We start from the raw sequence: 13,162 nt of genomic DNA on the forward strand, positions 1-13,162 counted from the left end.
CTGTCATAACGAACCCAGCAGACTTTTCAAAAACCAAAAAAATTTCCTAAATTTTTTCTGACGTTTTTCGAAAAATTTTAGGGGTAAATTTGACTTTTTTTTTTTCCTAACAAAGAGAGCAAGGGTATTATCGTCATAAAAATAACCAGTCTAACCCCCATATTTTATGAGACATTCTAGTAATTAAAGTCATTATTTGGGTCAATCTAGTAAGTTTCCCTTATTTTATTCCCAGAGAAAAAGAAGAAGATTATGAAAATATGATTGACAATTGACAATAAAACAAAAAAATTTGCCAAGATTGTTATCAAACGACAAATATAGTTTGATTGAATTCCTTGGTAAAATTATGAAAACTAGGTGAGATAATTTTATACTTTAATTCGCCGAAAAGAGTTTTGTTGGAGTTCCATAAGGAAAAAAACTTTTTCCTACAACTAAAAAAGTTCATGAGTTTCTTCCAAGGGTAATATTACTAACTAGCCAAATTTGACACATAAATTAAGAAACTAGCAGAGAGAGAAAATTCTGTCGGAAAACAGCATGGACCCACCTTGTCTGAAGAGGTAAAATAACAAAACCATCCTCCGTTTGTTTTGAGATCTACAGTAGGCGACATTGTTTCGTGATATTTTTCAAAATAGCACGTAAGATCTAAATTTCACATGTTATATTTAACTAAAATACATGCTATTTAAAAAAACGTAGTGAATTTTTAAGAAAAAACATTGTTACGTAGTGTTTTTTTTTTTAAAAAACATTGTTACGGAAAAATTAAACTTGAATAGAATCTTTTTATAAAGAAATAACATGTGATCTTAATAAAAACCGTGAATTACTAGAAAATAAGAATCGTTTTTTAAAGAAATTACATGTGATCATAATAAAAAACGTGTATTACTACAAAATAACATGATAGCAAAAGATATTAAACTGAATAGAGTGTTTTTTCAAAGAAATAACATGTGATCTTAATAAAAACTGTGAATTACTAGAAAATAAGAATATTTTTATAAAGAAAATCACATGTGATCATAATAAAAAACGTGTATTACTATAAAATAACATGATAGAGAAAGATATTAAACTGAATAGAGTGTTTTTTCAAAAAATATCATGTGCTCTTTATAAATAACGTGTAAAACCGGAAAATAATATGATAAAAAGAGATATATTATTCTATCACATGTAATTCGAGAAAAAAACATGTTATAAAGAGCATGTGTGTAATTTCACGTGCTTTCCGACATCCAACAGACAAAGTACTGTAGCTCATGACTATTTTCTTAATTCTTTTTGAATCCATGGCTATTTACTATAAATTCTCTTTTTCGAAAAGGTTTCAGACGACCTCAATTAAACTTTTCGATTTAAGGTGTATATAGTAATTAAAATGAGAAAGTGGAAGAAAAGTTTCTTAAAAATACTCAATAATTCATATCAAAAACAATATAAAGTATTTTGATAACCATCCTCATCAGATAGCCGTTGGTGATGGCATTTAATTTAAAGATTAACTAGTATTTAAAATGGTATAGCCGTTTAGTACACTAATATTGTATTAATTAGACATCAATCTATAAGAGAAAAAAAAAACAAAATCTAGAGAGGGACAGAGCCAAAAACCCATGGCTTATTATAGGTTCAACTACCATAGCATCCCTAACTATATTTCATTAATTATCACGATTAACAAAACCGAAAATTTTGGGCACTATGATATTTTTACTTGGTACATTAAAATAGTTTGGTGATTAAACAAAAAAATATGGGTACTATAGTAATAAGAGAGTGTGTTGCATGAGACTTTGATGAGCACGAGATACATAATGACACGTGAGGGGATAAGATCGTCGTATAGCTCCCAACCAACCACTGAATCACTTTCACGTTCACCAGTCCTCTGGATTTAGTCGCCTGCACGACCTTTAAAAAAATAAAAAATAACTACTACAGATCTGCACGATTCTAGAATCTAATTTTGTATGCTTGTAAATAAAAGTGAATTATTAATTCATGTTTATAACAGTTTTAAATTTCATAATCGTCATTTTATTATTATTAAAAGGGAAATGTAGATTTGGAGCACTAGTTTTCTATATTTTTGCAGCCTCCTTTAAACTTCATTCGTCTATATCCCAAATTTCAGAGTCGAGTAACATTGACTCACATCCCTTACCTATAATATTCTTACTAATGTATATAGTTTTCTGCTAGAATAATTTTTGACAAAATTTAATATTATATGCAGGCCTATCTCAGAGAAGGTGTTCACATGTGTAATTGTGTATTATCATAGAATCCGTAACAAAATACGTCTATACTTTAAGCCCTACTAAATATATATATATATACACAAATAGTCAATAATATATTTACACTGAACATGACATATACCATATTTAAATGTGATTGAGCCGGCCTTGATCATATGACAAACAATCCTTAGAAAGTTTAAATAAATTTTATGACTACCATAATAATATTCGAATATGATACATAAGAAAACAGTAAACAAATTCTACGGACAAAATAAAAAAATAAGAATGAAAAACCATTTGGCTTCTGTCAAGCACAAATTTTTAAGGCAGATTCAAAGTATATATCAAACTCAAAATTTCAAAATAAATATTGATGATACGCCTGCAGACGAATAAACAAACATTTGATGGATTTGCTTATATCGGAAAATATCTATCACGGCCGTTGACCACTCGGCACCTATACTACATCGTGCATAAACATGATGGTTTACAAAAATATTGGTGATTTAAAATATTTTTTGATGATTTTTGTGGTTGAGGTATACTTAATATGGGATCATTTCGTCAATGAATCATCTATATTCTCACACATATTATATGTTTAATGATTTAATCATAGAAGGATTGATGATACTTTTGAAGTTAAAATCTTGATTTTTTTTTTTTTGAATTTTGCAAAAAGATTTGAACGAGTGATAGAAAACGACATCTTATCCTAGAACTAAGCGGATATTTGATTAATGAGTGAAAGATTCTTTATAAATAATACTTTTTTAGGGAATCTTAAATACTACAAAAATTATTATATAACTATCAAAATTTTGTGTTTACAGAAGCTTCAAATACTATTAATTTACCGGAAATGTGGAATTTATATATTTCTAGAAGTTTTTTTTTGCTCGTCATTTATTTGTTTCTTTCTATCTTGATTCCGAATTTAATGTTGATAAAACATATAAAGTCTTTTTATATACTAAATCGATGAGGATGAAACTTGTTTTACCATATACTCATTTTGTATTACTTGAAGTGATGTTTTAGCCAAAAAGTTTTGTTTAATTTTTAAGTGATGTTTTCAACTTTCTATGTAAAAGTTAAAAATGTATTTAATTTTTTTTGTACAATCATATTTTATAGTATATTTTCCTATTGGCTGAATTCATTGTATTTAATTATGTTTTTATGTAAAAGAGATAAAGTAAATGATAATTGAGAATATGCATAAAATAGCCAAATTTTTGAGGATAATTAACAAACTAACAATATGCTACAGTAACTTGTCCGAACTATGTCGGAGAGCTTGCATAATTACGTATATGTCCTTTATAACACGTTTTTTTTCTCGAATTACATCTGATAGCATAATATATCTCTTTTGATCATGTATTTTTCTCGTATTACATGTTATTTATAAAGAACATATGGTATTTCTTGGAAAAAACATTCTATTCAGTTTAATATCTCTCTTTATCATGTTATTTTGTAATAATACACATTTTTTATTAAGATCACATGTGTTTTCTTTTAAAAAAAAATTATTATTTTTTAGTATTACATGACTTTTATTAATATTACATGTGATTTCTTTTAAAAAAAGATTATATTCAGATTAAATTTTCCATAACAATGTTTTTTCTTAAAAAAAAAACACTACATAACAATGTTTTTTCTTAAAAATTCACTATGTTTTTTAAAATATCATGTCTTTTAGTTAAATATAACATGTGAAATTTAAATGTTACATTCTATTTTAAAAAAGCTCACGAAACTTTCTCGCATATCGTTGTTCTTGTAACAAGCAAAAGATAATGTTGGTATTTCACTTTTCTGACAACGTGGGTCCATGGCTATTTTGCAACAAACCTTCTCTCTGTTAACGTATCGATACGGTAACGCAAAACCAAACGTTGAGTGGAAGTTGGGTCATTCAGGTTCGACCCTTGGATGAAGGAGATTTGGCCTACAACATCTAGATCATTTGAAAAGAGTTAAGATCATAGTTCAAGTTTAAAAACTGTGGGAAATCTGAAGGGAGAATTTTACCAGGAAGTTCAATGTTGGTGTTAGCTAGAGCTTGTAGGTTGTCAAAATTACGTAGCATGAATTGTTCCCGTTCAATTGTAGGGCCAACATCTGAAAGTTCTACAGTCGTTGTGGCAGGGAGAAAACGTAGGAGAAAAGGATGGTCAGTGATCTTGTAGAGTTTTGTGCACCGTCCCACTTCAAACCCGCTAATATTGTAGATAGAACCTTCACGCAAAACTTGACGGAATTGAGAGACAAGAGCTGCTGGGATAAAAGCATGGATTACTGAGCACTGTAAGAAAGAAATTTAAGGGTTAGATGGCCTTCAATTATATATGAGACAAAAATACATCTAAGTAGATTTACTTTTTCATCGAGTAAAAGGAGGACTATCCCCATGAATTGACCATCTTTCTTGATGTTGCGAGCATCCCAAAAACGAAGTAGACGACCAACAACCTGTTGAGTAGAGCGACCAAGACGTAAATCATCAAAAGCAACATAGTTTGCATTAGTAGGAATTGGAACAACATCAACTGCAGCCATTTTCAGAGTGTATCGAAGTTTTTGTGATGGAAAGTGGAATTAGTGTTTGGGGATGGTGGGTGATGATGAATTTATAGTAGTTTAGAGGGAGATCTATAGGCAACTTATGATTTACTCCAATTACAGTTTCGTTTCGAAAATTAAACTCATGAATTAAGTAGAAAGTAGTGGAATTGGAACGAATTAAGACATGTATTTAAGTACCTTAGTTGTGATTAGGTGTTGATGTTTGAGATTCTTGTCGGTGAAGTTTATCGACAACGGCAGCGTCGAAGAAAACAGTTGTCTCGAGAAGATGAGTTGGAGAGTAGAGAGAAATACATGAAGAAACGGATCTTAGGCCCATTACTTTAGAAGATGCTTTAGTAGGCCCATTATGAAGAAAAGGAACGTGTATTCATTTGCAATCGTTGACAAAAAATGCTTAATATAATACTGTGGGGTCCACCAAAAATAGTGTAGTGACGTGGATGCTCTTAGAGGAGAGAAAACTGCGCTATTATATATATGATTCCAGTGTTTTATTTGGCTATTAATTAATATTACCCATGATAATTATGTGTTTTCTTAATTTGTGTGTAGAAAAATCTTAAATCACTAGTGACTATACACATTTTAATTTTACAATACTTTTCCACTTTTTGTGCCAATCAGGATTTTTTGTTTCCTCTTTTTTTTTTTTGATAACCCAGTATCCAGACCACACAGTGATCTGACTAGCCCACTGGGCCTAAGCCCGCGTCACAGGGATTTTTAAGCCTCCACTTAAGGGCCCCCTGATAAACTGGTGGTCTGGGGCGTCTGAGCAAATCCGCATGTAAATTCTCAGGTGGCCACAGGAGTGAGAGAGCGAAACTGCGTCTAGGGAGGATCGATCCCTGGTCTAGACCAACAGGGCGATCTTTCCAACCAAACGAGAACCACTCTCCCACCACCATGTGGCAAGTCCTCTTTGTTAAAGCAATCAGGTTTTAAGGATGCATGTAAATCTATAAATTCATTTATATAACAATTTCACACGTAAGAGATCTTTTTAACACCATTGGAAAACAGGTTCACATGATAAAATGTCGGGCCAAGTCTAACCACTTGTTCGTAACATTTTTCAGTAGACCCATGTAATGGTTTTTTTTTTTTTTTTTATGTAATGTTTTATTAGTTTACAATGAATACAAATGTCAATCACGAAGTAAAATTGTATGAAATAAATCCAAAAAAACATTTCGAATTGCATATATAAAATGCAAAGCCTCCTTTCAATGATTACTAGGTAAAATGTTTCTCTAATACATTTGTCTCTAGCTACTCTAATGATGAAGTATTAGATAACGACGTTTCTAAAATTAAAGCGATCATATGATGATTATGATCTTGCTTAAACCATTTCGATTATACATAAATTTTAGATATGTCAAAATCACTTGGAGAATACGTCAGTCAACTTGGGATGTCGGCATCATCAATAACACACACTTGTATGAATATTTCCAAATTTGGTAACATAATTTTGGGTCCTCTCAGATAAGGGTAGTTTTGGTAATTCGTAATAATGATGTTTACCTTTAATCCTATAACTTGATTAAGATGTTTGTTTGACCGAGCCACGTCAAAGCTCTAATCCCCTTTAAATGTCCACGTCATCATTCTAGTCCCCCTAAAAGCCGGTGCTATCCAACGTCCCTCATTGCGCCAACAGTATTTCAAGAGAATCAACGGCTACGATATTCCGTTCTAGACCCTTCCAAAAATTACGAAGCAAGAGAGAAAGAGCACAAATCTTTTTACTTAGCCTGATTTTCTCTTGGAGACATTTAACCATGGTTAGTTTTTAACCACTTGCTTGGGTTAAGCGGTGAGAGGGGTGGTTAAATGTCTGAGTAAGTGGTGAGAGAGAAAGAGGTAGGAAGAGAAAAAAAAAACAGCTTCTTCTTCAAAGCGAGACCTATCTGAGTCGACTCGTAACGAGTTGATTTCTTTTGTTTTCTTCTCTACTGGTTTCGCTTTTCGAGCTTCTCGTCTCTGTTGATCGTTAAATCTAGCTCATTGATCCGATATCGATTGTTTTCTCTCTCGCCGGCGCGTCATTGTCATACGTCGTCCGAGTCTGGTGAGTCTTCAATGTTTCTGTAGATTGTGTTGTTCTCTTGAGAAAAAATGGAGTTTCGACGATGTTTCTCAATACGTTCTTCGTCTGTTTGTTTCCTGATCAGAGATTGCAGTTGATTCTTCAAATCTCATATCGAGCATACGTTTTTCGTATTAGTTCAATGTTGTTGAGTTTAGCTAGAGCAAGCTGGATTAAGAACATGAATCTCAGAAGTTAGATATCTCCAAATGCTTTTGTTGCTTCCATTTGCTAGTTTTAGACGAATTGTTAGTTTTAGGGATCTACGTTGGACTTAACGTTTTGGTTTTGTGTTCTTACTCACGTTCGATTCAATTACTCTCTGTGCAGATTGTTATGTTCCTGTCATCTAAGTTTTAACTATGGAAGCTCGTCGTGGATTCTAATTCAATATTGAGTTCGAGGATTGGTTCGGTTGTACTGCTTAAAGAGTTCTATCATTTCAACTTCTGGTCTTGGATTTAGTTATCTGTCCTAAAGGTGGGAAGAAACTATCTTGTGCAGCCATCTTCGACTGTTTGTCGCTAAGGCTGTGTTTTTTTTGTCTGACTTGATCTCCACACTCATGTCACGTAAGCTTGACAGTCCTGTTCAGACACAAATGGCAGTGGCACTGGTAAAGAGCCCCCTGAGCGGGGAATTTCGTGAATTTAACAAGGTTGGAATGAAGTCACCTGTGGGTCGTAGGCGGGTTTTTGTCCAAACGGAGACTGGTTGTGTACTGGGGTTGGAGTTGGATCGTAGTGATAACGCGCACACTGTGAAAAGGAAGTTGCAGGTTGCTCTTAATTTCCCCATTGAGGAAAGCTCGTTGACCTTTGGGGATTTGGTGCTTAAAAATGATCTTACAGCTGTTAGAAGTGATGCTCCTCTTCTTCTAACTCGGAACAACTTTCATAGGAGTTCATCGACTCCATGTCTTTCCCCAATGAGGGCTGACCTTCAGCAGCGTAGAGATGAGAGCAGTCCTGTTGAAATTCTTGGGAACTCTGTTTCTTTCTCTTTCGTGAGGCAAATGGCGAAGGATATTACAAAAGCAGTGAAGAGGGGCATTGATCCAGTTGCTGTTCATAGTGGGCTTGGAGGGGCCTATTACTTCAAGAACAGCCGCGGTGAGAGTGTTGCAATTGTTAAACCAACTGATGAGGAGCCTTTTGCTCCTAATAACCCGAAAGGTTTTGTTGGTAAGGCGCTTGGACAACCTGGGTTGAAGCGTTCGGTGCGGGTTGGGGAAACAGGCTACAGAGAAGTTGCGGCTTATCTTCTTGACAAGGAGCATTTTGCAAATGTTCCTCCCACTGCTCTTGTGAAGATTACTCACTCTATCTTTAATGTCAACGATGGAGTGAAGGCAAGCAAGCCTATGGAGAAGATGTTGGTGAGCAAGATTGCATCCTTGCAGCAGTTCATACCTCATGATTATGATGCTAGCGAGCACGGAACATCCAATTTCCCTGTTTCAGCTGTTCACCGTATAGGGATTCTTGACATCAGAATCTTAAATACAGACAGGCACTCTGGGAACCTTCTGGTTAGGAAACTGGATGGTGATGGAATGTTTGGCCAGGTGGAGCTAGTTCCAATCGATCATGGTCTTTGCTTGCCTGAAACTCTAGAAGACCCTTACTTTGAGTGGATTCATTGGCCACATGCATCGATCCCATTCTCTGAAGATGAGCTGAAGTACATTGCGAATCTGGATCCCTTTGGAGATTGTGAGATGCTACGGAGGGAACTTCCAATGGTACGAGAGGCCAGTCTCCGTGTTCTAGTTCTCTGCACAATTTTTCTCAAGGAAGCTGCTGCTGATGGCCTATGTTTGGCTGAAATTGGTGAGATGATGACTAGAGAGGTTCGTCCTGGAGATGAGGAGCCGAGTGAGATTGAAGTGGTTTGTCTTGAGGCTATGAGTTTGATAGGAGAGAAGGACGCCGAGTCCCCAAGATCAGACTTGGGAAGTGAATCAAGTGATGTTGAATTCCAGTTCGATATAGATTGTGAGGAAGCAACTGATTGTACGAAAAAACTAGCATTCTCACTCGGACTCACGTTTGGAAATGCTCGTAGTCAGTTGTCAAAGGTGGAAGAAACAACAGAGGAGGATGAAGAAGAAGAAGACGACAAAGAGGAGGAAGAGAATGACAGAGCTAATCTAGAGAAAATGCCGACGATTACCAAGCTTTCAATGTCTCTCAAAAGCACTCTTCTTGGTGAGAAGAGCCAGAAGTATCAGAAACACCCAGGAGCTAGAGTGGAGAGCGCATATGCATCATCTGCGCACAGGAGTGCAGACGAACAGATCCTGTCGAGCACAAGCTTCGTGAAGCTGTCGGATATGAGTGAAGAGGAATGGACGATTTTCCTGGAGAAATATCAAGAGCTGCTTTATCCGGCAATTGAAAAGCGCAAGTCGGTAACTTTAGGACAGAAGCAGAGGCAGAGGCTGGGGACTTCTTGTCAGTTTTGAGAAAACAGAAGAAGAAGAAGAAGAATAAAAGGATCGTGTAAAAGTCTTGTTTCTAAGGGCTTTGCTTAGACTGGATTGGTGGAAACACGTAAAGGCGAAGAGAGATGAGTGGAATGGATGTAGTGTAAATATTCGTTGGTTACTTTCAGCTTTTAGTGTGTAGGAGACTCGAGGGATGAAGAGAAATCAGTCATTTGTTTCTTTTGTCATTTTGTTTTAACTTCTTAAACTCATTTGTTATATAAATAATTTGTAGATGTGAAAAAAGAAAAGAAAAGTAGAGAGCTTCGTTTATCTCCCCACAGGCACATTTAGCTTCCCTGTTTCAATCCTTCATCAAATTGGTTTCTGACATTAGAATCTTGAATGGTGTTGGAAGATTTGGTTGCCAAGTAGAGCTAAAAAGCTTAAGTACATAGCAAATCTTGATCCTTTTGAAGATTGTGATGGTCAGTCATATTACATCAACATTTCTCTTCCCTACATGGATTTATATGTACACAAAAGAAGCAGACAGTAGCTATTCAGTACACAACATTGTTGATTCTTACTCTCGACTCTTTCTCCCGGAGCTGTTAATATTAGAAAGACAAGATCTGCTTCCTCCTCTGTTTGTTTTTCATTCTTCTGTTCAAAGTTAATAAAATTCTCGACCGCAGCTACAGCTGAGTACAAAGTGAAGAAGAACCATCTACGGCTCCACCTTCTTGTCGGCTGTAAGATGAGATAAACACGAAAGGTTTAGCGGTTTTTAAGTATCTGGTTACAACAGTAGGAAAGTATAGGGCTTTTACTTTCACCTGTTGCGTCTTCATGATCAGGTGCAGTGCCCGTTTCATGGTTCATGTGGACAACATTGTGGTGATCACTTTCGTATCCATGTGTTTCCTGTTCAAAACTCACTAACAAGATCAGATGAATGCAAGAGAAAGAAATGATTCTGCAAAGATATGTGTATTGTTGGAGTATAACGTGCAGGCAAATATATGTACCTGCCGTTTTAATCCCCCATTCAATAGCGACATTGAGGAACGGTTGGGTTCCATGAATCCTGTTTGAGAGAGATATGATAGAGGAGGATAAAGCATCGACATGTTTTGGGGAAATGTCGGTGCAGATGATTGAAGAGCCTGCATGAATAGAAGACATCAACATCATATGAATGAAGCTGCTCATCAAATGATAAGAAAGAGAAGTCGATTCTCTGACAGGTTTCAAGAACATCTTACATCTTTTGCAAGGAGGCTTTCGAGGTTAAAATCGAGCACAGGATTCACAGCTGAAAGTTTCATCGATAAAAACTGAAATACATGGAAGAAGTAACTAACACAAAGTGAGGTTGCTAATTAGATGATGTGTCAAGAACAGACACTGTGAAAATAGGAAGTTCCAAGAGGAAACAAAAGATAAACCTCGATCTGGCATTGAAGTGATTGCACATAGTTAATAATTTCGTCGAGCATAACTGCCTTCCCAGTCACCTAAACAACAAATGCAATGTCCCATTTATATGAAAAGAAACAGCTTTAGATTCCATTCTTCTACATGTATGTACACATCAACAGCTAAAAATAAATGAACTTACCTTGTCGCAACCCGGTACAAGATCTTGCAAGAACTTCATCCTTTCACTGATTTTTTCTCTCCTTACCTACAATAAGAAGTTTTAACCAAATCATATACCACACCTAAACAAGAACCGAAAAGATTTGCTTTCTATTCAACTTCAAAAAAATATAATCCCTACTCTTTCTGCAAGACTGTGACTATTTGTAGCCTGGCCTCTCCGTGCCCTCATGTGAATATACCCATCCTTTAAAGAATCAGAAGCTTGTTTCTCACTGTTTGTCTTGTTAACATTTGAATTTGAACTTTGCTCATCCTTCTGCATTTTATCTTCTTCTCCTTCACAATCCTACCAACAGAAACACTATCAATCAGCGTAAGACCGAAAAAACACAAAATACAAAAAAAGAGTAGTGCAAATCCCTCTACCTTCCCAATTCTTTTCCTCTTCTTACTGTTAAACCCCTTGGAAGACGTTACCCCACATTTAGCATCATCATGACCATTACATCCACTAGATTGAGAATCCTCTGATACATTAATCGATCTGTCTTTCACCAACTTAGATGCATCCTTAAGAGAACCATTATCTAGTTTGGATCCACTAGGAATCATTGTATCTTGAAGAAACAAGCCAGCTGATTCTGGAACTCCAAGAGATGATTGTTGTTGGTTCATCACCATTTCACTTAAACTCCCACATCCAAAAAAAGAAAACTTTGCAGCACGCTCTATGAATCCTGAATCTGCAGGGAACTGAGCCATGTTCCAACCTATTTCAAGAGGTCTATGATCAGTATTATTATTACCTCTAAAGGAAGTGCCTGCATCTGTGTGGACATTGAAACCACCATCGTTCCAAAGAGTTTCTCTGAATGAATCCATCATCTGAGAAGGACCCGACATTGGATTCTCCGGAGGATACAAATCCACAGGCGTATTGACCAAATCCTTCTTCTTTGCGGCAAACTCGTCCATGGCTTAAAATTAGTAAAGCCCCAGTTTTGATTACATGAAACTATCTTTCTACACAAGAACTGAGGAATTGAAGTGAACACACGAGCAAATCAGAGAAAGTTGAGAAAAAAGGAGTAGAATCAGTCAACGGAAGATAAAGGAGGATACTTTAAGTACGAACTCGATTCAGAGAAAGAGGTAAAGAAAACATTTGAGTCATGTTTTCAAAAGAGAATCATTATTCGTGGTGAAAGTGTCAGAATTTCAGATTCTGTGCCACTTTTTTTTCTATACAATTTTTCAAATATCTTTTTTTTTTCCTTAAAATTTTCTTACCAAAAAGCTTTATTGAACTGGGTTCTGTTTCTGCTGCAATAAAGAGAAAGGGTGTTGATGTCTTTTTTGAGATGGAAAGTTTAAAACGAGTTTAAGAAGAAAGGAAAAGAAGAAAAAAAGAAAAACGAAAGTTTCTGAATTTGTATACCCACGCTTGCATTAAAAACAGAGCTTATGATATGATCATTAAACATAAACATTAAACACAGCCATGATCCGAGCTTTTAAATTTTAGGGTGTTTTGAAAAATGGTCAAATGCAAAACTAACGATTTCATGCAAAATAAGCCTAATAGATCCGGCCGATGTAATTCTTTTGAGAAATTTGGCTAGTGTCATAAGGTAAAGGGTCCAATTTTTGGAATTCTAGAAGAGTATCTACATGCATGATGCATGCCAATCCAAAGATAGCACAACTCACGTAATGGTCGAGCTCCTATGAATCTATGATAGCAAAAGTATGTTTTATCACGATTTACCTGTAAAACCAATATCGAGCTTAAATTGATTTTCTTTTTTTTTTTACACCACTTAAATTGTTAAACAATTGTGCAAATGTACAGGAGGGAGTTGCTGGACGGTCCGGTGAGCACGAGGGCCGAGGACATAATTAGTTGGCCTTGGGACTCTCAATTGCCAAACACTTAAATAAAATATTTTAAGAATTGAATATTCAACCCTCACCTATTACTTTTATCATTTCTTCCTAGATTTTCTGTGTTTTAGGCCTTGTTTGAAATATCGCTAGGCGCTAGTCGGACGCTCGGCATAGGCCTAGCGATTAATCAGAAATCGGATTAAAATCGGGGATTAATCGAGGATTAGTTTTAGGGTTATTTTAATATTTTTAAAACATATTAATCCAATATTATTTTCA

General features: G+C 35.4%; 3 protein-coding genes across 4 annotated transcripts; 1 reads left to right on the top strand and 2 right to left on the bottom strand.

Moving 5' to 3' along the window:
- Positions 1-4,034: 4,034 nt before the first annotated feature.
- Positions 4,035-5,325, bottom strand: LOC9326730. The gene is made up of 3 exons (XM_002893363.2): positions 4,656-5,325; positions 4,308-4,581; positions 4,035-4,233 (listed from the first exon to the last, which is right to left on the bottom strand). The coding sequence occupies exons 1-3, from the start codon at positions 4,833-4,835 to the stop codon at positions 4,112-4,114; spliced, it is 576 nt and encodes a 191-aa protein (XP_002893409.1). The 5' UTR covers positions 4,836-5,325; the 3' UTR covers positions 4,035-4,111.
- A 1,395-nt stretch (positions 5,326-6,720) lies between these two features.
- Positions 6,721-9,729, top strand: LOC9329471 (phosphatidylinositol 4-kinase gamma 5). Of its 2 annotated transcripts, XM_021011823.1 has the most exons (3): positions 6,721-6,942; positions 7,291-7,443; positions 7,546-9,729. In XM_021011823.1, exon 3 carries the CDS (start codon positions 7,562-7,564, stop codon positions 9,425-9,427), a length of 1,866 nt encoding a protein of 621 aa, XP_020867482.1. In that variant the 5' UTR covers positions 6,721-6,942; positions 7,291-7,443; positions 7,546-7,561; the 3' UTR covers positions 9,428-9,729. The 2 variants fall into 2 exon arrangements, with proteins under 2 accessions (XP_020867482.1, XP_020867481.1); XM_021011822.1 differs by having other exon boundaries at positions 7,291-9,729.
- Positions 9,730-9,822: 93 nt separating this feature from the next.
- On the bottom strand, positions 9,823-12,677 carry LOC9326731 (transcription factor bHLH76). The gene is made up of 8 exons (XM_021011824.1): positions 11,423-12,677; positions 11,175-11,342; positions 11,013-11,078; positions 10,840-10,908; positions 10,657-10,728; positions 10,420-10,557; positions 10,228-10,315; positions 9,823-10,141 (listed from the first exon to the last, which is right to left on the bottom strand). The coding sequence occupies exons 1-8, from the start codon at positions 11,969-11,971 to the stop codon at positions 10,119-10,121; spliced, it is 1,173 nt and encodes a 390-aa protein (XP_020867483.1). The 5' UTR covers positions 11,972-12,677; the 3' UTR covers positions 9,823-10,118.
- Between the last annotated feature and the right edge of the window lie 485 nt (positions 12,678-13,162).

Source organism: Arabidopsis lyrata, assembly GCF_000004255.2.
Source record: "Arabidopsis lyrata subsp. lyrata unplaced genomic scaffold ARALYscaffold_1, whole genome shotgun sequence".
NCBI classification, from domain to species: Eukaryota; Viridiplantae; Streptophyta; class Magnoliopsida; order Brassicales; family Brassicaceae; genus Arabidopsis; species Arabidopsis lyrata.